Source organism: Hyla sarda, chromosome 5, assembly GCF_029499605.1.
Source record: "Hyla sarda isolate aHylSar1 chromosome 5, aHylSar1.hap1, whole genome shotgun sequence".
Classification (NCBI taxonomy): domain Eukaryota; kingdom Metazoa; phylum Chordata; class Amphibia; order Anura; family Hylidae; genus Hyla; species Hyla sarda.
The window spans coordinates 315,965,902-315,992,807 of NC_079193.1; the positions used below are offsets into that span (position 1 = coordinate 315,965,902).

Consider the following 26,906-nt stretch of genomic DNA (forward strand, 5'->3'; position numbering starts at 1 on the left):
TTTACTTATTAGCTGCTGAATACTACAGTGGAAATCCTTTTCCGTTTGAAACACAGAGCTGTCTGCTGACATCACAAGCACAGTGCTCTCTGCTGACATCTCTGTCCATTTTAGGAACTGTCCAGAGTAAAAGGAAATCCCCATAGCAAACATATGCTGTTCTGGACAGTTCATAAAATGGACAGAGATGTCAGCAGAGAGCACTGTGCTCATGATGTCAGCAGACAGCTCTGTGTTTCAGAAAGAAAAGAATTTCCGCTGTAGTATTCAGCAGCTAATAAGTACAGGAAGGATTAAGATTTTTTAATAGAAGTAATTTACAAATCTGTTTTTTCACCGGAGTACCCCTTTAATGCCAATTCCACCCAAAGCTGAACTCGGAAGGAGTATGGGCACCAAGAACATAGGTACAGAACCTGCAAACTGCTTGGCTGCATAGAAATACCGAATGTGCGGTGTAAGAAATCAAAAAAGAATTAAAACACAAGATAACATGTAAGAAAACCGACTTCATTGTTCTTCTAGTAGATAGTCAATGCAATATTGCCCCCCAAAAATATATATATATAGAAAATAAATAATAGAACTGTAAAGATAATTGCAGTTTGTACACATCTGAAATCTCGACCTGACTTGATATTCCTATTAACAGAAAAGACAATCATAAAGCATTTATTTAACAAATAAGAAAAATAAGAAAAATAATAATTCCGAGCAACGAAGAACTGCCGGGGCGCTCTACATAAAAACTCCAAAATGGCTATGACAATTCAGATGCAACCCAGAATATAAAAACAGGAAATGTATACAGAGGGAAACATATGACCACGTACAATTACTGTAGGCTAGCTTTAGCTCGGGCTCATCTCGGAGGCTGCAGCTCTTCACTACCTGGTGATCGTACATACAGGTTGGATGGGAGCGGGATGAGTATTCCTGCAGACTACTGTGGCGTGCCTGGAACATTGTGCAACCTGACCGCCACGGACATCAGATGTACACATGAACGGCATCTCCTCATGCACATAGAACACTTTAAACTGTATGAGAAATAGGAAAAAGGAAGGATTTCCTCATCTTAAAGGGGTACTCCCATGGAAAACTTTTTTTTTTTTTTTTTTTAATCAAATGGAGCCAGAAAGTTAGACAGATTTGTAAATCCCTTCCATTAAAAAAAAACGTTATCCTTCCAGTACTTTTTAGGGGCTGTATACTAAAGAGAAATCCAAAAAAGAAAATGCATTTCCTGTGATGTCATGACCACAGTGCTCTCTGCTGACCTCTGCTGTCCATTTTAGGAACTGTCCAGAGCAGCATACGTTTGCTATGGGGATTTTCTCCTGCTCTGGACAGTTCCTAAAATGGACAGCAGAGGTCAGCAGAGAGCACTGTGGTCATGACATCAGAGGAAATGCATTTCTTTTTTGGATTTCTATTTAGTATACAGCCCCTAAAAAGTACTGGAAGGATTAAGATTTTTTTAATAGAAGTGATTTACAAATCTGTTTAACTTTCTGGCACCAGTTGATTTAAAAAAAAAAAAATAATAATAAGTTTTCCACCGGAGTACCCCTTTAACTGTTGAAAATGAGATTGGGAAATATAAGGACATGATAGAGAGTCTGCTTTTTAAAGGGGGAGAAAAGAAAAAAAATGTAATAAAAAAAATAAAAATAAAATAAAAAAACACTGAATAATTGGCCAAGTGCTAAAGTCATGCATATGATGAGAAATGACCACCACGTTTAGTAGAGGAGGATAAAAAGAACCAGGAGCATTCTTTAGCTGGAATCTACACTGCCTTACTAGAAAAGGTTACATTCAGCCATGTGTCATGAAGAATCATACCACTGATAATATAAAAAAGCAGCAATTCAGGAGCTAGTCACTGAACAAAAAATATAATAATGATAGAAATCAACCTACAATCCAGAGTGACTTGCAGATCACCCCGTGCGGTAATCCCTTTATATGCATAATGCTACGCAGACCGTTCTCCCAGCTGCACAGGGTTTGTAGACGTGACTTGACCCGACCTCCAGGGACAGAGCAGTAACAAAAACTTGGTGATCACAAAGACTTTACAGACAAATTAAATTCGAAGAAAATTTGAACACAACTACAGTGAATTATACAAATAAAATAAAATAAAACTGAATTTTCTATGTGGCAGATAGATGATCTACTACCAACACTGCCTTGGATTCTCCCAGTTGATAATGTCCCGAGACAAAAAAAAATAAAATAAAAATTATAATAAAAAAAAATAATAACTTCCCTCGCACCCATCAGACAAAAGACCTGCAGTTTAGCTTAAAGCAGTGCAGCTGGATCCTTACAGAGACATAAGGGTTAGCAATGAAGAAAAATAAAAAAAAAATAAAAAAGAACGTTGATTCATACCCTAGTAGTGTATGGAACGTCACATTCACACACTTAACTCATCATTCCTCATACTAACAAAATATAATTGAGACATGTATTAACGTTACAATAGTAGTTTTTAGGCTCTGATAGGACCGACATAGCTATATCCTATAAATAAAAATACATTTCTTTGATAACCGATGGAGATGTAAAGACTAAATTGCAACCAAATGGTTGTATACTGTACAGTCCTGTGCAAATAAAATAAAAATTAAAAAAAAAAAGAATTTTTTTTTTTTTTTTGCTATAAGGCTTTGACCCTACAGTTTTCACAGCAACAACTATTGTCCAGCACAGTACCATGTTTTGTAAGCCTTCAGTCCAGTAATGTTTTGACAATCAACGTGAACGTCCCGTCCGGCTGCAGCACCCTTGAGTTTAAATGCCCGTTGGCAGTCAGTCGTCTATTGTCATACAAACATCTCCTGACTCATCCCACCGCGGTTGAGGTTTCTGTCGCTCCCAATGTGACGGATCGTTCTGTTCTCCCCAGCGTGAAGGGTCATTTTGCTCTGACCACCGAGAGTGGTCATTCTGATCTTCTTCATCAGCTAGATCATCATCCGCATCAACCGTCTCCACAGGGTCATTGTCATCATATTCTTCGTCCCTGGGGAAGTCTTGGTCTGTCACTTGTTCTACACCAGCCTCCTGAAGCCCCGGTTGAGATTTATCCACACAGTCTACACACACTCCATAGCGTCTAGACCCATGCCGAATGCCAACGCTTGCTGCCAGCATGAAAATCTTTTTACATACCATGCATTTGTATTTCTTGTCTTTCTTATGCACCTAAACAAATATCAAGGGAAAATGTCATTTAGAAACCAGTTACATTAGAGCAGGACAGTGTTTCCCAACCAGGGTGCCTCCAGCTGTTGCAAAACTACAACTCCCAGCATGCCCGGACAGCCTTCGGCTGTCCGGGCATGCTGGGAGTTGTAGTTTTGCAACAGCTGGAGGCACCCTGGTTGGGAAACACCTGAGTAGGAGACTAAAACAAGACAATTCAAACAGATTTTTGTGCTGCGTCAGAGGGAGCAGGTATTGCTGCACCTGTAGTCAGTTTGTGGGGCGTTAATCAATGGCGGCTGCAGTCTAGTTTTTCATCATCTGTAGAGTGGACTAGACATGTAGATTAGAGATGAGCGAACTTACAGTAAATTCGATTCGTCACGAATAGAGATGAGCGAACTTACAGTAAATTCGATTCGTCACGAACTTCTCGGCTCGGCAGTTGATGACTTTTCCTGCATAAATTAGTTCAGCTTTCAGGTGCTCCGGTGGGCTGGAAAAGGTGGATACATTCCTAGGAAAGAGTCTCCTAGGAATGTATCCACCTTTTCCAGCCCACAGGAGCACCTGAATGCTGAACTAATTTACGCAGGATAAGTCATCAACTGCCGAGCGGAGAAGTTCGTGACGAATCGAATTTACTGGAAATTCGCTCATCTCTAGTCACGAACTTCTCGGCTCGGCAGTTGATGACTTTTCTTGCATAAATTAGTTCAGCTTTCAGGTGCTCCCGTGGGCTGGAAATGGTGGATACAGTCCTAGGAGACTCTTTCCTAGGACTGTATCCACCTTTTCCAGCCCACCGGAGCACCTGAAGGCTGAACTAATTTACGCAGGATAAGTCATCAACTGCCGAGCCGAGAAGTTCGTGACGAATCGAATTTACTGTAAGTTCGCTTATCTCTAATGTAGATCATTGACTATAAGAACAAAATTCAGGGGCAAGTATAAATGGTTAAATATGGGTAGTGACAGGAAACTGGTGGATGCTTAGAAAAGGTTTGTCCAGCCAAAAAGTTCATTTTAAAATCTGGTCAGGGAATGGTTAAACAAAGAGGGAAGAAAAGAAAGAAAGAAAAAAAATTTAATTAAAAAAAAAAGCTCCTGGGTTCGGGGATGTGAGGTAACACGCCTGCTTAGCCATTAAAAAAAAAATTAATAAAAAAATAAAAAATTTTAAATTTTTTATATATATATATATATATATATATATATATATATATATATATATATATATATATATATATATATTTTTTTTTTTTTTTTTTTAACATACTCACTCTAATTAGATTTTGAAATGAGCGCCTTGGCTGGACAACCCCTTTAATTCCACCCAGAAATGCAAATATATCTGCTGGTGGGATCTTGCAGCAGAAGCACAGTTGTAACGCTGCCGTGCTCCGGCCAGGATTAGAGATAACTCTAATCCAGGAAGTTTAAAGGGTACCTCTCATCAAATAAACTTTTGATATATTTTAGATTAATGAATGTTGAATAACTTTCCAATAGCATATTAATGAAAAATATGCTTCTTTCTATTGTATTTTCCCCGATCAGTCCTGTCAGCAAGCATTTCTGACTCATGCTGGAGTCCTAAACGCTCAGAGCTGACAGCCTGCTTTGTTCACAGCCAAACAGGCTGTGAACAAAGCAGGCTGGCAACTCTGAGTGTTCTCCTTTGTGAACAAAGCAGACTGGCAGCTCGTAGTGTTTAGGACTCCAGCATGAGTCAGAAATGCTTGCTGCCAGGACTGGTAGGGAGACCCCTAGTGGTCATTTCTTCAAAGTGGAAAATTAAATAGAAAGAAGCATATTTTTTTAATAACATGCAATTTTAAAGTTATTCTGCATACATTAATCTATAATATATCAAAAGTTTTTTTTGATGAGAGGTACCCTTTAACCCCCCAAAAGCTGGGATTTTACGTAGTATTTTGGTCAGTATTTGGACCTCATTTGTGAATCAGTAAGCCAAGAATAGAAGTGGAACAAATAGAGAAAAGTATGGAAATCTCTGTTCCATGTTTGGGGCCACTCCTAGTTTTGGCTTATAAAAAGTACTGATGCAAAGTGCTCAAGTGTGAATAAGCACAGGGGATGGAATATCAGGGAGCAGCAACCAAATCTAAGTCAGACTTGTAATTTGGCTGTAACCTAAAGGCTGAGGAGTAACATACCAGGGAATGTCTCTTGACGTGCTCTCTTCGAGTAAACAGCTTTCCACAGATATCACAGCTGAAAGATCTCACTCCTGTGTGAATGAGTAAGTGTCTTTTAAGTGTTCTTCTGTATTTGGCTACATAGTTGCAGTGAGGACATTTTAATTTGTTAAGCCCGGCCGACGCATCACCTAAAAAACAAATAAATGAATAAAAAAAACTGTACAGAGACAAAAGACTGTAAATATCAAGGGGAAACGTAGTTTAGACACCAGTTACATTAGAGCAGGACAGTGTTTCCCAACCAGGGTGCCTCCAGCTGTTGCAAAACTACAACTCCCAGCATGCCCGGACAGCCGAAGGCTGTCCGGGCATGCTGGGAGTTGTAGTTTTGCAACAGCTGGAGGCACCCTGGTTGGGAAACACCTGAGTAGGAGACTAAAACAAGACAATTCAAACAGATTTTTGTGCTGCGTCAGAGGGAGCAAGTATTGCTGCACCTGTAGTCAGAGGACTGTACTCTGTGTCATTTTGGAGTTTAACATGGCTGAACGCAACTTTAGTCAAACAGCCGCACACATGGCTCCCATTGACATGACTGGTGATGTACCTAGCAATCAAACACTTACCACATGGGAGGGTGAGAAATGTCTACTGTGGGACAATACAGCAGGGATGTGGAATTTGTATTGCCCAGGGCGACCCACTATAGAGGTAGCTGGGGGGGGGCTCCCCTCTATTTCCCTGGTGTCCCGTGGCTGTGTCATAGATAGAGCCTGGCTGGACTAGACTCTATCAATCGATTGCAGAACACACAGATCAATGGAGTTCAATAGAACCCTATTAATCTGTATGAGGAAATTAATGATTCCTCCTAAAAGTCCTAAGTGTGAAAAAAAAAGTGTCTAATAAAAGTTTAAAAGATACAGATTAACCCCCTTCCATTTTAAAAGTTCAAATCACGCCCTTTTCCTATATAAAAACATGTAAACTTAATAAAAATAAACAAACATGTTTGGTTTTGCTACATGCGCAATTGTACAAAATATTAACATATAACATTATGTATCCCGTACAGTAAATTACGTAAAAGTAAAAAAAAAAAAAAAAATGCTAAACCACAGAATTGCAATTTTTTTAATATCTCAAAAAAAGTTAAAAGCAATTAAAAAGTCCGATCAATACCAAAATGGTACCGATACAAAAAAAAAAAAAAAAAAAAAAAAAATTATGGCGCTAAAAATTAGCCCTCATACAGCCATGGTATGCGGAAAAAAAAAAATTATCTACAGCGGTCAGAAAACTGCAATAAAAAAAAATATATATATGGTAAGTTCTGAATTAGTTTTTTTTTAAATTAGTAAAACATGATGGAATCTATACAAATCTGGCATCGCTGTAATCAGGCCGGTCTAAAGTATCAAAACAACATGTTACCTCAACCACAAGGTAAATGGCGCAGAAAAGAAAAAACCACCCAATCTGCAAAGTTATCTTTTACTATTTAAATTTCATGTCACCAATATATATATATGTTGTTTCAGAGAATATGTCATGGAAAAGTTAAAAGGTATCATTATAGTAGTCAGTTATGGCTATTATAGGGCGAGGAGGAGAAAAAAAAAAAAGGAGAGTGTTAGGGTACGTTCCCACACGGCGTATTTTGCTGCGTATTTGCTGCGTATTTGGTGCTGCGTATTTTCCTACCCATTGACTTCAACAGGGAAAATAAAATACGCAGCAGCAAATACGCAGCAAATACGCCGTGTGGGAACGTACCCTAAAAACGAAAATTGTCCGGACAAGTGGATCATCATGAGGGGCAAGGGCTGTTTTAGTTCTGTAGTAGTTTTTTTAATTAAATTTCCACACCCCTGAACAATGACCTTTAGATTGCAGTATTTTTGTACTTTTTGTGTGCGTGTGTTAATATAGCATATTTTTCCTACCCAATATAAATGTGTATACGCAACAAATGTCACACTGCGCAAAATCTGCGTATTCTCCTATGAGCAGACACACAGGGATACCCAGGGCAGCCCTGTGTGCGTCGTGAGCCCGGAGTTCACAGTCACGTGGGCGCATCGGACCCGCCTCTACACCTTACTGCACACAATGAGCTCATGTGCCATATTCTTTTGCAGCTGATTTTGCTACCCATTGACTTCAGTGGGTAGGAACTCAGCAGCAAATACTAAGCAAAATACGGCACCTTTGACCCTACCCTAAATTGTTTAATCTTAACCTCCCTTAACCATCCTGTCATCTCTATGGTGAAATCATATGACAAATCATTTATGTAGGCTTGTGTCACACCGACTGCCATAGAACGTTATAAAGGCTATGTTGGAATATTTCCCTACAGATATCTGATATCACTGTACAGTTTCAGTAATTGATTTTACATACTTGTCACTTGCCCTGTTGTGCAGCAATAGAGTTTATTTCTGGCCAACTAATCTGACAATTACTCTTGCTCTCTAAGGGTACAGGACTGGACCCACAGTGTATTTTACGCTGCAGATCTGCTGCTGAAGGACCCCTGCATGGTGGCTTTACATGTGCCTGCTTGGAGCAGCAATTCGCCGCTACGAGCAGACACACTGCGATGAGTAAGTCACAGTGCGCACGCGCAGTACACACGAACATCGCGACAGCTCTTGGCCTAGCTCATGGAGCAGGGGGAGCAGCTGCGATATGTGCGAGTACACAGCGCATGTGCGGCAACTCGCACATCGCGGTGTGTCTGCTCATGGTGTATTGCCGCTCCAAGCAGGCGCATGTAAAGCAGGGATCCTTCAGCGGCGGATCTGCGGCGTAAAATACTCTGTGGGTCCACTCGTGTGAACGTATCCTTAGGGTACGTTCACACGGGCGGATTTTTTGCGGGTTTCCCGCTGCGTATTTGAAAGGGGGCGGGCTCTACTCGGCTATCCGCAGCAGATTTTCCGCGGCGGACTTTACGCTGCGGAAAATCTGCTGCGGACAGCCAGGAAGCTCCCGCCCCCTTTCAAATACGCATCGGGAAATCCGCAAATAAACCTGCCCGTGTGAATGCACCCTTAGGGTGAGTTCACATGTGCGTAGCATCTGCTGCAGATCTGCTTCAGCAGATTTTGGTGCCTATTGATCTCAATGAGCAGCAAAATCTGCAGCAAAAATACGCACATGTGAACGCACCCTTAACCTGGCCATACACTTTAGTTAGCCACTGGCTGACACAGCCATCTATCTTTCCAACCAGGGTTCCTCCAGCTGTTGCAAAACTACAACTCCCAGCATGCCCAAACAGCTGGAGGCTGTTTGAGAGTTGTAGTTTTTCAACAGCTGGAGGAACCCTGGTTGGGAAACACTGGTGTATGGCCAGGTCTTTTCTTTTAGCAGATAGGGTAATTCCATGCTGAAGCAAGGCTTCACTCCCAGCGTAAGAACTCCAATTGGGACTTTGGGAGATAGTGTAGTGCAGGGTTTCCCAACCAAGGTGCCTCCAGCTGTTGCAAAACTGCAACTTCCAGCATGCCCAGACAGCCGGAGGCTGTTTGGACATGCTGGTAGTTGTAGTTTTGCAACAGCTGGAGGCACCCTGGTTGGGAAACACTGGTGTAGTGGATGCAGCTTTACTCACTAGTGTAACAAAAAGCAAAAAGCAAATAAAAAGTAGAGAAGATTACACCAATACATTACCATTTTCCCACGTTTCCCTTTGCCAGGTCTCGGGGAACATACTGAACTTAAACTCATTTGAGGTCCCTAAGAGAAAAAAAGAAAAAGCCCATAATTAGCAAACGTATTCATTCTGTACTTTAAGGCTTTAATCTTTTACATTAGGACAACATTCAATGTAATGCAAGGGCTCAGCTGATAACTGTCTTTGGGAATAATACTGTTTTTACAACACCGTAACATTAAAGAGTAGCTCCCACCATCATGTTTTTTTTCTGTCCCTGCCTATTGCCCTTCTATCCCTAACACCTCCCTGCTTTTATTTTATTTATTTATTTTTTTACTATTTTAAAAATGGTATTTAGTCTGCCTGGTAGTGTGCTCACTACCAGGCAGACTTCCCCAGAAGCACCACGTCACTGATGCCTGCTGGGGGGGCCAACTTCTGCCCTAAGTTCTCCTAACAGGGTGCCTTCTGCTGTTTCACCACTACAACTCCCAGCATGCCCCGACATCTATTGGCTGTCAGGGCATGCTGGGAGTTTTAGTGGTAAAACAACTGGAGGCACCCAGGACAGGAGCTTCATGGGGGAAGGAGTGAGCCGGGAGCCGATGCAGGAGGGACGGGGGAGCCTCTTCCTGCCGCTCAGTGAGTAACACCCAAATCCCCATTGGGCACAAACATAGGAGAGATCTGCATATTCTTAAAATGTGCCAAAAAATTTCAAAATTGTTATTAGGAAACATGTCATCACTTTCATGCTGCCTGAACCAAGAGTTATTGAGGGAAGGAGGGGGGGGTCTCTCCTTGTCTGAGTATAGGGAAAGATTGGAGGGGAGGCCAGAATTCACATGGGACACCCTAATGACTTGTGGTTCAGGCAGCATAAAGTGTTTCTCATTCCCCCACAAGTAGGGGAATGAGAATAGAAAATGATTTGGGGAAATGGAGCTGGTACTTAAAACGGCCGCCTTTGTGTGTCAGTAGTCTGAGTGGATCTCAAATTACATACATAATGGAGGGCGAGGCATCAGGGGAAGAGGAGGCCGCACCTCAGTGTACAGAGCCCCCAGGTGTGCGCCCTCGTACCATATAATCATACCAGCCGACTGGAAACAAAGCAGGAAAACAATATAAACTCTGAGTCCAATTATATCGAGGATTGGAAGAAATCTCACAATGTGTTATGAAAAACCATAACATGAGATGCAGGAAATCACATCAAAGGGGTTATCCAGGAAAAAACTTTTTAAAATATTATATATATATAAAAATCCAGGTTAGAAGACAGCACCAGTCCCAGCTCCTATGCAAGTGACCATCCGGATAACCAGTCCAGAGTCATAACATCCAGGTAGTATAGGTCACAGTAACAAGTAAGCGGACTCCCAAATGCAAAAGTCTGTTGTCTTTATTTAGGTCATCAGCAGTGCAACGTTTCGGCTACAATCTAGCCTTTGTCAAGCACAAAGGCTAGATTGTAGCCGAAACGTTGCACTGATGATGACCTAAATAAAGACCACAGCATTTGGGAGTCCGCTTACTTTTTGCTGTGACCTATACTACATGGATATATGTATATCTCTCTATCTCAACTGGCTCCAGAAAGTTAAACAGATTTATAAATTACTTCTATTAAAGTGTATTAATCCTTTCAGTACTTATGAGCTGCTGAAGTTGAGTTGTTCTTTTCTGTCTAAGTGCTCTCTGATGACACCTGTCTCGGGAACTGTCCAGAGTAGAAACAAATCCCCATAGCAAACCTCTGCTACTCTGTGCAGTTCCTGAGACAAGCAGAGATGTCAGCAGAGAGCACTAATGCCAGACAGAAAACAACAACTCAACTTCAGAAGATTTTTTTATAGAAGTAATTTACAAATCTGTTTAACTTTCTGGAGCCAGTTGATCTAAAAAAATAAAAAAATTCTGTTTTTTTCCTGGAATACAAACTTTTCATAGATACAAGAGAATCCAATACTGTCAGTGATCTTGGCTCTTCACTAGTACAGAATTACTTTTATCTAAATAGAATAAATAGGTCCTACATTTTGTAAGGACTGGTTTCTTCCTACATCTTTCCATGGGATTCCAAACCAACAACAGGAGCCATTTTCACAATGTGGCCTTCATGTTGACGCACATTTCTTACCACTAAGGCAGGAAACAAAATAACATAATATGGATGCATTTTCTCCATCTGGACCACAGTCTTATGTTCTGGAACATCTGCAGGTCTGGTGGTACCTGGGACTGTCATTGTTACACAAAAATGCATCTATATTATAGCTAGTGTGAACCCAGCCTCACAACCCAGAGCATTTCTGAAAGCATGAATAATAAGGCCAGGTTCACACTACGGAATCTCCAAAGGTAAAGTCCTTCCAGAGGTTCTGAGGGCATAAGGTGCCGACTAAATCCGTGCTAGGACCGTGAAGACAGTGGTGACCCCATAGACCTCAATGTCTTCTGCACAGATTCCGATAATAACATTATTTCGGCAACGGAATATCCGTAGTGTGGAGTGGAATCCCACTGACCGCAATAGGATTCTGCTGCATCGGAAATTCAAAATGGATTTCCACTCGGAAACTCTGTAGTGTGAACCTAGCCTAACTTTTCAGACCGATTGAGGTTTCCACTGGTTCTAAAAAAGTCTAAACAAATTTCGTACCAAACTCAACATTAATAACTGATCATAACCCTAGCACAATGTTTCCCAACCAGGGTGCCTCCAGCTGTTGCAAAACTACAACGCCCAGCATGCCCGGATAAAAAGATGCAGTAACACATCCCGACACTGGGGGATTCCGAAATGTTGCCTGTCTAAAAGGCTTTCATTTTCTTAATACAGGGTTTATATTGTAGCTTATGAATCGGGGTTTCCCCTTCATAGAGACTGGATTTGGATGAAATGTATTAATCTCCCATCTCGTAATATTAATTGATAACAGGAACTAATGGCTGCAGTATTCAGGATAATAGAAGAGTGTTTCCCAACCAGGGTGCCTCCAGCTGTTGTAAAACACCCAGCATGCCCGGACAGCCAAAGGCTGGGAGTTGTAGTTTTGCAACAGCTGGAGGCACCCAGGTTGGGAAACTATGCCCTATCAAATCACTAATAGATCACTACAGCTAAAGAAGGCTACCTGCTAACATTTTACAATGTAAAATCAGTGTTTTCTAACCAGTGTGTCTCCAGCTGTTGCAAGATTAGGTCTCCAAGCCTTTGGCTGTCTAGTCATGATGGGAGCTGAAGTACTGCAGGCACACTGGCCTGAAAACAATGGGGAAGATTTATCAAATCAAAGTCTACATGAGGAAGATTAAAGGAGTAGTCCAGTGGTGAACAACTTATCCCCTATCCTAAGGATAGGGGATAAGTTTGAGATCGCGGGGGGTCCGACCGCTGGGGCCGCCTGAGATCTCCTGTACGGAGCCCCGACAGCCCGCGGGAAGGGGGCGTGTTGACCTCCGCACGAAGCGGCGCCCGACACGCCCCCTCAATACAACTCTATGGCAGAGCCGAAGCGCTGCCTTCAGCAATCTCCGGCTCTGCCATAGAGATGTATTGACGGGGCGTGTCGGCCGCCGCTTCGTGCGGAGGTCGACACCCACTATCTGGCCGGAGAGCCTGACCCCCGTACAGAGAGATCGCAGGAGGCCCCAGCGGTCGGACGCCCCGCGATCTCAAACTTATCCCCTATGCTTAGGATAGGGTATAAGTTTTTCACCACTTGATTAACCCTTTAAGATTATAGGGGGAGATTTATCAAAACCTGTCCAGAGGAAAAGTTGCTGAGTTGCCCATAGCAACCAATCAGATCACTTTCATTTTTTAAAAACCCTCTGGAAAATGAAAGCGATCTGATTGGTTGCTATGGGCAACACAGCAACTTTACCTCTGGACGGGATTTGATAAGATTAATGAGGGAGATTTATCAAATCCTGTCCAGAGGTAAAGTTGCTGAGTGGCAAAGGTTTCTGCAGTAATATCAGTAAGTATTACTTTACTAAGAGAGTAGTGGATGCATGGAATAGCCTTCCTGCAGAAGTGGTCACTGCAAATACATAATGCATGGGATAGGCATAAGGCTATCCTTCATATAAGTTAGGGCCAGGGACTATTGATAGGATTCAGATTATTGGGCAGACTAGATAGGCCAAATGGTTATGTGCTGACACATTCTATGTTTCTATGTTGCCCATAGCAACCAATCAGATCGCTTCTTTCTTTTCCAGAGGGTTTTTAAAAAAATGAAAGAAGCGATCTGATTGGTTGCTATGGGCAACTCAGCAACTTTACCTCTGGACAGGTTTTGATAAATCTCCCTCATTAATCTTAATATTCCTCATGTAGAATCTCTTTCTAGAGGTTAAGAAAATAAAGAGTTATTAATAATGTTAAAGTGGTATTCCGGTGGATTTAAAAAAAAAAAAATAATAATTTTTTTAAATGAACTGGTGCCAGAAATTACTTCTTTAACAGAAAGTTAAACAGATTTGTAAATTACTTCTATTAAAAATCTTAACCCTTCCAGTACTTTTTAGCAGCTGTATGCTACAGAGGAAAATTTTTTTTTTTTAATTTCTTTTGTGTCTTGTCCACAGTGCTCTCTGCTGACACCTGATGCCCGTATCAGGAACTATCCAGAGCAGGAGAAAATCCCCATAGCAAACCTATGCTGCTCTGGACAGTTCCTGACACGGACAGAGATGTCGCAGTGAGCACTGTGGACAACACAAAAAAGAAATAAATATAAAATAAATATTTTCCTCTGTAGCGTACAGCTGCTAAAAAGATTAAGATTTTTTAATAGAAGTCATTTACAAATCTGTTTAACTTTCTGGCACCAGATCATTTAAAAAAATTAAAATTAAAAAATTTTAAAAAAGTTTTCCACTGGAGTACCCCTTTAAGTCCAACAAATTTCTTATAGAGATGGGACATCACAACCTAGTTGATAAGTGATTGTACAGCAAAATAAAAAAAATGAATAAATAAAAATCAGTAAGTGCTCTGCTAGTAGCAACATTTGTGGTTTCTGTGCTACCCTCCATTTCCTCCGTCACCAGAGCTGGCCCAGCGGTCCCATCCCCCGCACACACTTCTGCAGTACACTCCTTAATATAAATCTGTGATAACCAAGAGCGATGCAGGTTTAGCACCAGACTCTGTCACTATATGGCACCTGCTCTGGGCTTCCTTCAGCTAAAATATATGGCCAGCACGTGGCTTTAATTTACCCCTTACAGAAGCAACATAAAAGCTCCATACATTGTACATTAGCTGATGGCCCCCCAGCTGCTGAACTAGTAAATGGCAAAGAGCAGAACCCAGTCCGGGCAGCAATAACGAATTAGCATTCAGTTCAGTCATAACAAAACCACGACAAACAACATAAACTGCTGCCATAGAAGGACAAAGGAACAACCCACATACAACACAGGGATATTCTGTGAATGAGCCCCATCTCTCTCACACACACTACACAACAAGCAACAAGAAGGTGCTAAAGATTTTTTTTTATTTTTTTATTTTTTAAACACATCAAACACTTTTCTACATTAGTTATGGACAGGTACGCCATTGCATCCTGGTACATATGAACCAAGGATGCACCCGTATGCCCTGAATCCTTAAAGGGGTACTACGGTGGAATTTATTTTATTCTGGTGCCAGAATGTTAAACAGATTTGTAAATGGCTTCTTTTAAAAAATAAAAAATCTCAAACCTTCCTGTACTTTTTAGCAGCTGTATGCTACAGAGGAAATTCTTTTTTCTTTTTTAATTTCTTTTTTGTCTTGTCCACAGTGCTCTCTGCTGACACCTGATACCCGTATCAGGAACTGTCCAGAGCAGCATAGGTTTGCAAGGGGGATTTCTCCTGCTGTGGACAGTTCCTGATACGGGCATCAGGTGTCAGCAAAGAGCACTGTGGACAAGACAAAAAGAGTCAAAAAGAAAAGAATTTCCTCTGTAGCATACAGCTGCTAAAAAGTACTGGAAGGGTTGAGATTTTTTATTTTTTTTTTTAGTTTTTTTTAATAGAAGTCATATACAAATCTCTAACTTTCTGGCACCAGTTGATCTATAAATAAAAAATAAAAAAAAGAAGAGTTTTCCACGGGAGTACCCCTTTATGACAATGGACGTAAATGTACGTCACGGTGCCGTGATACTTAACGCACCATGACGTACATTTACACGCCGCCATGACCACCGGACCGGTGTCCTCCAATAACCCCTCAGATGCCGTGATCAATACAGATCACAGCATCTGCGGCAGTGCAGTACTTTGAATGGATGATCAGATCGCCCGCAGTGCTGCCACGGGGATTTGATCATCCAGCATGGCGGACGGAGGTCCCCTCACCTGCCTCCGGCCGTCTCCCGGGGTCTTCTGCTCTGGTCTGAGATCGAGCAGACCAGAGCAGAGCAGAAGATGACCGATAGCACTGAACAGTATTAGCAATCAAATGATTGCTATAAATAGTCCCCTATGGGGACTATTAAAGCGTAAAAAAATGAAAAATAAAAAAGCAACGTGAAAAATTCCCTCCTCAAAAAAGCATTAAAAATTTCATTAATACACATTTGTGCATAAAAGTCTGAACTATTAAAAATATATTGTTAATCATCCCGTACGGTGAACAGCGTAAACGAAAAAATAAAAGATAAAAGTCCAAAATTGCTGCTTTTTGGTCACATTTTATTCCCAAAAAAAATGTATAAAAAAAGTAAAACCTAAGCAAAAGTGGTACTGATAAAACTACAGATCATGGTGCAAAAAAAAGGAGCCCTCATATCGCCCCATATACGGAAAAATGAGAAAGTTATAGGTGGTCAAAATAGGGCAATTTCAAATATAATTATTTTGCTAAAATGGTTTGAGATTTTTTTTAAGCAGTACAATTATAGAAAAGCAAATAACACGGGTATCATTTTAATCATATTGAGCCACAGAATAAAGAAAACATGTCATTTTACAAAGTGTACAGCGTGAAACAAAGTGTACAGCGTGAAACAAAACCTTCGAAATTTTGCTAAATTGCGGTTTTCTTTTCAATTTTCCCCCATAAATAATATTTGTTTGGTTGCACCGTACATTTTATGGTAAAATAAGTGATGTCATTACAAAGTGCAATTGGTGACACAAAAATCAAGCTAAATCGCCACAAAAATAAAAAATCTGCTAAATCTCCACAAACGTATTAGGGGAGATTTATCAAAACCTGTGCAGAGGAAGAGTGGTGCAGCTGCCCATAGAAACCAATCAGATCGCTTCTTTCATTTTCCACAGGCCTCTATTTTTACCATAAAGTGCACAGCGTAAAAAACAAACCGCCCAAAGTTGCAAAATTCTTATAAATTTCCACCCAAATAATTTTTTCGGTTGCGCTGTAGATGTTACGTGGTACCATCATTCATTTTAGGGAAGAAGATGCCAGCGTGGATAATGCAGAAATCCCATTTTTTAGGAATAAGAAAAAGTCATAGACACTTCATGTGAACAGTCACACGTTTCAGGTGTTGCCACCTGTAATCATATGATTAAGTGTGGCAACACCTGAAACGCGTGACTGTTCACATGAAGTGTCTGACTTTTATTCCTAATAAATAAGATTTCTGCATTATCCACGCTGGCATCTTCTTCGGAATGAAGTGTGGCCCTACACTTGCCGTGTCGTGGCGGCGAGCTGAGTTTTGTTTAGCTATAAATCACTCATTTTACCAGAATTGAAAAACAATTGAAAAACAAAACGGCATTATACAAATTTTAGGGGGTTTAGTTTCTACGCAGTGGTTTTTTTGATACAAATTACACCATAGCTTTATTCTGTAGGTCCATACGATTACAAAGATACCCAATTTATATTTGCTTAGTTTTATTTTACTTGTTAAAAAATAAATAATGGGTGGATGGCACGCGCGCTATTCATTTCTATGGAAGCGCCAGCGATGCCCGATTATCTGTTTCCAAGTGAAAACCGATAAGTCTCTACAAGAAAACCAAACAATGTAAAGATTTGTGCCAATAAGAATTTATCTACATTATATTTGCTACAGAAATTGCTTTTCAGCAAGAAAACCTAAAATATGTATATAAAAAAAAAATGATTTGTCTCTTATTGCAGTTTCGTCAATGTCTCCTGCAGCTTTCAAAGCGCTCTGCTAATCTTCTTTGGCCAAGTCAGCAGTACTGGACATCATCTGAGGACCATTTGTTTCTCTAGATATAAGTAATGCCACATGGGTCTAAACCTACTTCTCCCTGTCCCTAGAAATACGTTCATCCAAACCAAACTGGCATTGTCCAGCCAATACTCATCTTGTGTCAATGGCCAAATCTGCTGTATTTAGGCAATACACACAATCGAGTGGACAAGATACCCATAGAAACCACCAGGGTTAGTGCTCTTGGAGCAAAACATTGAAATGGTTAGTACTCCCCTCAACTCTTCCTGCTTTGATAAAACTCCCCCATTTTAGCCAATTCCTAAATGGATTGTCATTCAATATCAACCACTAAATGAGCATCAAACAGCAACAACATTTTTTTTGTATGAAGAGGCACCAGTAATGCACATAAAGGCTTAAAGGGGTACTCCACTGGAAAACATTTATTTTTTATTTTTCTTTAAACAAACTGGTGCCAGAAAGTTAAACAGATTTGTATATTACTTCTATTAAAAAATCTTAATCCTTCCAGTACTTATCAGCTGCTGTGTGATCCACAGGAAGTTCATCATACAGCAGCTGATAAGTACTGGAAGGATTAAGATTTGTAAGTAATTTACAAATCTATACCAAAGAAACAAGGCAGAAAACGGGAGAGCCCTCAAGGGGCTATATCACCTTATACTGCATGCGGTAGTATCCTCGGTGACCTGTCATCAAAGTCTCCTGCGGGGTGCACGTACACAAGTGTGAAGCATCAAACAACCAAAGAACACGTAGGTGCACTCACCGCAGAGACTGTCCGGTCTAGAAGTACAATGGCGGGATGTCGGGTCATGGCATAGGCGCTGGTGAAGTGTGGCGCTCAAAGGCTACGTCGGCAGTTTCGCACGTATGTGCGTGCTTTTTGCGGCCGGAAGAAGCACGCACTTACGTGCGAAACTGCCGGCGTAGCCTCCGAGCGCCACACTTCACCAGCGCCTATGCTGTGACCAGACATCCCGCCATTGTACTTCTAGACCCGACAGTCTCTGCTTTGCACCTACGTGTTCTTTGGTTGTTTTGTAAATTTACAAATCTGTTTAACTTTCTGGCACCAGTTTGATTAAAAAAAAAAAAAGTGTTTTTCCAGTGGAGTACCCCTTTGAGGTAAAAAGTGGCAAAAAAAAAAGCTGCCATAAATCCCCCGTAAATTTGTATAAACAATTTTTGCTATGAAAGTGCCAAAATGTGCATACAAAAATAAAATAAAATAAATAAATCTAAAACAAATTAAAGTGCCCCAGATAAAAATCTGTATCCCATGTTAAGGTGGGGAGTAGAGATGAGCGAACTTACAGTAAATTTGATTCGTCACAAACTTCTCTGCTCGGCAGTTGATGACTTATCCTGCGTAAATTAGTTCAGCTTTCAGGTGCTCCGGTGGGCTGGAAAAGGTGGATACAGTCCTAGGAAAGAGTCTCCTAGGACTGTATCCCCCTTTTCCAGCCCACGGGAGCACCGGAAAGCTGAACTAATTTACGCAGGATAATTCATCGACTGCCGAGCCGAGAAGTTTGTGACGAATCGAATTTACCGTAAGTTCGCTCATCTCTAGTGGGGAGAATTGTATAAATGTCGTCTGTGTGAACAGTGTGTAACCAGCTGCTGTTTTCCATGTGTAGATCTACATGTACTATACACAATCCTTTTCAGGTAATGGAGCTAGGACAGCGCTGCAGAACATGACGTACCTGCTGCATCCTGGAAGCATTGCACATCCTCCTCTTGGTAAGGGACCGACTGTTGCAGCATTGTGTTACCGTCTACCTGAAGTTCACTGTTTGGAGGGATGTTATAAACAAATCTCTTTGTAGTTTGGTTTTTCCTCCTTTGCTTGTTAACCTCTTGCACGCCTACTGAATTAGAAGCCATATCATTCCATACAAACACCTTTCCCTGAGCTGGTGGCTCAATTTCCGTGACCTCAGGAGAACTATCCTGGATCCATGTTGAATCATTGGCCTGAAAGTTTTCGGTGGAGGTATCTTCAACGCTGAAGCTTTCTGGATCGATCTTTGCATTGCTCGCTAAACTGGTAAGGTTGCGGGTGGCCCAGAAGCTGGCGGATTTTTGTTCCCGGGAAGCATTTCCCTCGCTGTTCTTTCTTTTGTTATAGCTGACAACAACCGCCTCTGGAGCTTCAGACTTTATGCTTATATTCAAGGCATCTTTGATGAAATTGCGACACGTCTGGACCACCTCGGTCATCTGCAGGTAGCTGGCCACGGTCATCACCTCTATGGCGTTTTGGCTCGTGAGTACAAGATTACCAGAATACATGAAGTCCAGGATGATGGAAAACCCGTGAACGGCGACAACGTCCAAGTACGTAACAGTGGTTTGGTCACGGCTGTCTTTGTTTGTGAAACAGTATAAGGTTTTAAAAAAGCGGCTGCCTGCAACCAGGATGTTCTTGTGAGCTCGGAAAACCTTGCCATTTACCACGATGTTGACATCGCACAAAATGCCCTTCTTCCTCTGGTCATTTAGTTCCTGCAGAAGCTGGTAACAGTAGGAATTCTCATTTGGCTTTACACTATATTCACTGTATGTTTCTGGCACCTCCTGCTTTAATTCAGGCTCCTGCAAAATAAAAGGACGTTTTTAGTTAATTGTTTACCACTAAAAATCAACAGTAAGTATATGGAGAATGATCATTTTTTAAATATAACTTTTATGCTAACCTATCTACATAATACATTTCCAATATACATTATTCTGTGATAAAGTATTTTATAAATCAGTGTTTCCCAACCAGGGTGCCTGCAGCTGTTGCAAAACTACAACTACCAGCATGCCCGGACAGCTGAAGGCTGTCCGGGCATGCTGGGAGTTGTAGTTTTGCAACATCTGCAGGCACCTTGGTTGGGAAACATTGGCATAGATGGTTTGCACATAATCATTGTTAAAAGGAAAAAAAACTTATAGTATATATATATATCTCCATATCTATATCTATCTATCTCTCTAATACACACACACACACATATATATATATATATATATATATATATATATATATATATATATATATATATATATATATATATATATATATATATATATATATATATATATATATATACATATATATATATATATATACACACACACACACACACAGATATATATATATCTCTATCTCTCAACTGGCTTCAGGGAGTTAAAAAGATTTGTAAATTACTTCTATTAAAAAAATCTTAATCCTTTCAGTACTTATGAGCTGCTGAAGTTGAGTTGTTCTTTTCTGTCTAAGTGCTCTCTGATGACACGTGTCTCGGGAACTGTCCAGAGTAGAATCAAATCCCCATAGCAAACCTCTTCTACTCTGTGCAGTTCCAGAGACAAGCAGAGAGCACTGTTGCCAGACAGAAAAGAACAACTCAACTTCAACAGCCGATAATTATTGGAAGGATTAAGATTTTTTAATAGAAGTAATATACAAATCTGTTTAACTTTCTGGAGCCAGTTGATATATAATAAAAAAAATAAAAATAAAGTTTTCTCCTGGAATACCCCTTTAAGGACATTGGTCCTAACCCTGTGGCAACACTACAACCGTGACCACGCTGGGAGTAGTAGTCTTGCTACAGAAAGATTGGAATATTTCCCTTAAAGAAATCCACTTTCTGCTCCATGGTAAAATGAAGCAGAAATGAACTGAAATTGGCATGGAATTGGGTGCAAAGAATTAAAAATAACACTGACTAAGGGATTTTACTCGCATATTTCAGAGAAGGAGGAACAGGTCCATTCTTCAGCAGAATTTGGACCAGTATAGGGAAATTAGTTTGTGTGACTAGAGTTGTGGAAAACCCAATAAAATCAATGGGAGTCTGATTTAGGGTCCATTCACACATACAGTATTCTGCGCAGATTTGATGCCCAGAATTTGAAGCGGTGTTCAGTCAGTTTACACTGAAATCTGCAGCAGAAAATCCTGCGCATCAAAGTTGCAGAAGAAACCGGTAAGTGAGGTTAACAATAGGAAACAATGTAAATAAACCTGCATGGCAGAATCCATGGCAAATTCCATACGATGTTGCCTAAATTTCCCAAGTGTGAACTAGCCCATACAAATCTTCAGGGTTGGGGTGGGTGGGGGGACATTGGTCTGGGGCAATACTGGTTTTATGATATAAAATGTTAAATAAACTATGTTAGGCTAGGTTCACATGGCCGTTGTCTCCTGTCCCGCTATTCTCCTGTCATTGCTGCTAAATGGACCATACTAACAAACGGCTACAAACTGATACCATTAAAAGGGGTTATCCAGGAAAAAAAAAATTTTTTTTTATATCAATTGGCTTCAGAAAGTTAAACAGATTTGTAAATTACTTCTATTAAAAAATATTAATCCTTCCAATAATTATCAGCTGCTGAAGTGGAGTTGTTCTTTTCGGTCTGGCAACAGTGCTCTCTGCTGACATCTCTGCTTGTCTTGGGAACTGCAGAGTAGAAGAGGTTTGCTATGGGGATTTGCTTCTACTCTGGACAGTTCCCGAGACACGTATCATCAGAGAGCACTTAGACAGAAAAGAACAACTCAACTACAGCAGCTCATAAGTACTGAAAGGATTAAGATTTTTTAATAGAAGTAATTTACAAATCTGTTTAACTTTCTGGAGCCAGTTGATATATATAGATATATCTATATAAAAAAAATAAAAAATAAAATAAAAAGGTTTTCCTGGATAACCCCTTTAAGTGGAAATCTGTTGCGTCAGTTTTTAATCCATTTGTATCATTTACTGGTTGCTCAGAAGTAATAACGGCACAACTAACAGAGCGCGTCTGGTTTGGAGGCTTTTTACATACAGAGTCCTACCATAACACCACCTGGTACTTTTCAGGAAACCATTCATACATAAACTACTACTACACTCAGAGCAAATGCTATTTCATGAGGGAGATAAGCGGCGCCTAAGGCTGTTGCAAAACTACAACTCCCATCATGTCCGGACAGCCAAAAGGCTATGCAGGCATGTTGGGAGTTGTAGTTTTAGAACAGCTGGAGACACACTGTTTGTAAAACACTGAGCCAAGGTGAAAAATCATTTAACTTCAGGAAAATAGGACTTGGCATACTGTCCTACCTGCACACACACATGTATCCAGTTTATTTATTGTCTCGTTCTGACACTTTCTAATGCACATAGTTTAGCTCTCTCTCCATTTTTCTGATCTGTTTTCATCCACAGGGTAGAACTCCACATCAACACGGAAAAGGTCAAATGTCATCTTGCACCAAACCGAGACTAAATCTATGCTGGAACTGTTTCACTGATACCCGGGTACAGCAAATAAGAGGAATTCCCCATTATTAATGATTCACAAGGACATACTAAAATGGCCAAAATGTAAGTGTTTATTTCCCCACGTGGATATGGGAGTCTAACTGCAACATGGGGAAGCAGCGAGTTTTAGGCTAAAATATTTGTCCGACTTGTATGCGGCTTTCTGTAGTGTGAAGTAAGTTGTGATTTAGCTATTAGGCTTGGACCACAATGCAACATGACGAGACAGGTACATAAAATCAAACTTTTTGGTTGCATGTCGCAATTCACACATGATTCGGCCAGCTCTGACCTTAACCCAAGTCATGCGTGGCAGCATCTTGCTTGCAACTATTCTGAGATTTGGCTTGATTTTTTTTATTTTTTAATAGGGAATTTGAACTGAGCAACAACAGTACAAATATTTTGGTTGTCAACCCAAATCGCCCTTGAATTCTAGCCTTTTAAACAAATAATTAAAAAAATAAATAAAATGTATGTGTATATTATTTATTTAATATATATAATATATAATATATATATATACATATACACATATATATATATATATATATATATATATATATATATATATATATATATATATACACACACACACACCAAATCACAGAAAAGTTGCAAGGTCAGGGTCATATGAGGTCAATGGTGGCAAACAACAAGGAGATGCACATGTAGAGAACAAGTAATCCTATAAACCTGGCTATCACAATAAATAAAAGAACAAGTTCACAAAGGCTTAATGTAGGTGGAAACGTTGCACTTTTCTTTGGATACCAATAAATAAATGATATTTTTTTACTCGTGGATGCTGTTGGACTTGTTTTTTAACCATTAGATGCAATGTAATATTGTGACCTTCACATCCCTAGACTAGAGTCATTGTGTATCCGTAGCCGTATGACCAGGACATGGCCAAGGACTGTTGTGTTGGACCGCTTCATCACAGCTAATGGATGAGAATGGGTCCATATGTGACTACATCCTGACAGCAGAAATCCAGCCAAGGTGGACCACATCCTCTTTCACTGTATCTCTGCAGGGGGGGAATGTAACTGCTTTCAAATACAGGGGGTATAGGAAACACACACACATATATATATATATATATATATATATATATATATACATACATATATATATATATATATATATATATATATATATTGCATTTCTGCATCTGCAATTGATTCACATGCCTTATACATCTAGTGCAGTGTATCTTATGGCACAAGATCCGTGTTTCCCAACCAAAACTACAACTCCCAGCATCCCTGGCTTTCCAGGCATGCTGGGAGTTGTAGTTTTGCAACAGCTGGAGGCGCCCTGGTTGGGAAACACTGATCTAGTGCCGTAAGATCCATTGAGTAAGAGTGTGACAATCCCTTCTTGGAGCTCCAATGTTACCAGCCTCCACTTGTGTCTGACAGGTTCATTGTAAACATGTGCACCGGATTATACTGAATAGAAACAAGAAACAACTGTAACCGAAAATATTGTAGAACTCTGCAGATCAGTATAAAGTTCCCCAATAATGTACAGCTCCAGCTGTTGCAAAAGAGCATGTTGGGAGTTGTAGTTTCACAACAGCTGGAGGTCCGCAGTTTGGAAACCACCAACTTGATGCAATGTTCTCTTAACCCTGTGACTACAACTCCCAGCATTCCCAGACAGCTGAACGTCTACAACTGTAGTGATGAGATGATTTCTGGCAGTGTTCCCTAACACCGGATGATGCTAAAGGGCATGTTGGGAGTTGTAATTTTACATTAAGCCGAGAGCCAGTGTTGGGGGGAACACTGCCAAAAATCATCTCATCACTACAGTTACAGAACATTTGGCTGTCCGGGCATGCTGGGAATAGTTTGGCAACAGCTGGAGGCCCAGTATGGAGACCACTGCACTCAGCTATCTTTCCTTAAACCTGCCTCACACTGTCCGAACATCATCCTGCCACTACAGCTGCCAAACTACAACTCCTAGCATGACCTTACAGCCATGGGGGATGCTGGGAGTTGTAACTTTGCAATAGCTGGAGAGCCACAGGATTGAGGGGGGAACAATGCACTAAGCCCGTGCTCTACATACTGCAAACTACAACTCCCAGCAGTCCCAGAAAGCCAATGGCTCTCAGGGCATGCTGGAAGTCATAGATTAGCAACAGCTGGAGGTCCACAATTTGGAGACCACTGCACTAAGTAAGCATTGTTTCCTTAAAAACCATCCTGTCACTACAGTTGCAAGACTACTACAACTTCTATCATCCCCCTCAGGTCATACTGGGAGTTGTAACTTTGCAGCAGCTGTAGAGCCAGGGCTGGAGGGCACTATTAACTATGGACACTCAATCACTAGTGCAGTGTTTCCCAACCAGGGTGCCTCCAGCTATTGCAAAACTACAATTCCCAGCATGCCCGGACAGCCAAAGGCTGTCCGGGCATGCTGGGAGTTGTAGTTTTGCAACAGCTGGAGGCACCCTGGTTGGGAAACACTGCACTAGTGTCACAACCAGGACACAGGTGACCTCCCCACTGGCAGCCACCAGTGAACAGTAGCGCTGAGCCATCGGGGAGCAGCCACGTAGCCACCACCCAGGGCCCGAGGCGGCGCCCACCACCTGAGGACAGTAAGGGGGGGGGGGGGGGGTACAGGAAGGGGAGCAGACTTCCGGCCCTGGGCCCCTCTAGTAGAATGTAGGTCACCCCCCCCCCCCCCCCCCCTCTGTAATCGGCTTACCCTAAGGGTGGGGTGCAGATCGCAGCTCCAAGGACGAGCACACGTGACCAGTGTTTAGAAGGAGGGGGCGGGAGCCGCCATTACTGGGGGGCTACAAGTCCCAACATGAGGACAAAGAGTGGGGGGCCGGGGAGGGACACTACTCACCTGAGCGGCGGGGTCGTTGAGGCGGTGCTCGGCGGCCTGGCAGTGCCGGACCAGCAGGGCCCTCTTGTAGGTGCGGGTGCCCTTGGCCAGCTCGTCGTGTCCGGCCGGCTCCTTGTGGCACCAGGCGCAGGACATGAGGCCGGTCTCCTGGCAGAAGCGAAGCCACGGGAACTCGTGCAGCCATGAGCCCTGGAAGGTGCAGTGCAGGCTGGGCAGCAGGGACTGGCTGCGGGCGGCAGGGAGGAGGCCGTAGCGGCGGGGCCCGTCTCCCGGGATGGTGGCGCAGTCCTCCGCCCCGGCCGCCCCCTGCTCCCCGCGGCCCTCGTCCTCCTCATCGTCCTCCTCCTCTTCATCATCGTCGTCCTCGCTGCTGTCCCCTCCGCTTCCCCCGGCCACGCTCTGCCGGTTCTCCCCCGGGAAGGCCTCGTTGTCTTCCTCGTCGTCGTCCAGCAGGCCCTCGGGCTCCAGCTCCACCTCTACCTCCTCGTCCCCGTTGCCTCCGCCGTTGAGCTGCCGGCCGAGCGCCCAGGCCGAGGCCTCGTCCACAGGCAGGAGCCCCGAGCTGACGCCATTGTTGTTGTTATTGTTCCCGGGGGCGGCCTGGCCTCCTCCTCCTCCACGGAAGGCCAGGGTCCTGCGGTTCATCTCCGCCATGTCCGCGCCGCTCTCTCACACACACAGTCCCGTGGGGGGACCCGCCGCCTCCCCCGCTACTAGACGTGACGTGCCCGCTGAGGAGGCTGCCGGAGCCGCGGGGGATTCTGGGTACTGCCGCGCAAAGGCCGCTCACAAGCTCCGGCTCCCGTACTCGCTGACCGCCGCCGGGTGTAGATGGCGCCCACAAAACGCCGCGTCTCCTCCTGCACGGCCGAGGTCGAATGGCAAATGAACAACGGACTGCGCCCACAATGCACCGGGGCGCTGTCCGGAGAGGGGGAGTCAGGGGGGCGGGTGAGGTGGGGGTGGGGGAGCAGCTGAGGGAGGGGAGGCCTCTACACACACAGCTCTGCCAGGAGGCCTCACCCCGCACCCCGCAGCGCTGTCACCGGCTGTCACCTCCATTACCTGCGCCAGGTGCGGCCACACTGTCACCTACACCGCGCCGGACCTCCCTGCTACTGCCCCGGCTGATAACGGAGAGCAATAGACTGTATACACTGTATATATGTCATCTATAAGAAGAACACTGCACCGGCTGATAACAGGGAGCAATAGACTGTATACACTGTATATATGTCATCTATAAGAACACTGCACCGGCTGATAACAGGGAGCAATAGACTGTATACACTGTATATATGTCATCTATAAGAACACTGCACCGGCTGATAACGGAGAGCAATAGACTGTATACACTGTATATATGTCATCTATAAGAGGGACACTGCACCGGCTGATAACAGGGAGCAATAGACTGTATACACTGTATATATGTCATCTATAAGAACACTGCACCGGCTGA

General features: G+C 42.3%; 1 protein-coding gene across 1 annotated transcript; it reads right to left on the minus strand.

Annotated features, from left to right (window-relative positions):
* Window positions 1-1,537: 1,537 nt before the first annotated feature.
* On the minus strand, window positions 1,538-26,382 carry ZBTB10 (zinc finger and BTB domain containing 10). Its single transcript, XM_056522216.1, has 5 exons — window positions 25,445-26,382; window positions 18,959-19,850; window positions 9,066-9,131; window positions 5,400-5,572; window positions 1,538-3,219 (listed from the first exon to the last, which is right to left on the minus strand). The coding sequence occupies exons 1-5, from the start codon at window positions 26,096-26,098 to the stop codon at window positions 2,824-2,826; spliced, it is 2,181 nt and encodes a 726-aa protein (XP_056378191.1). The 5' UTR covers window positions 26,099-26,382; the 3' UTR covers window positions 1,538-2,823.
* Window positions 26,383-26,906: the final 524 nt, after the last annotated feature.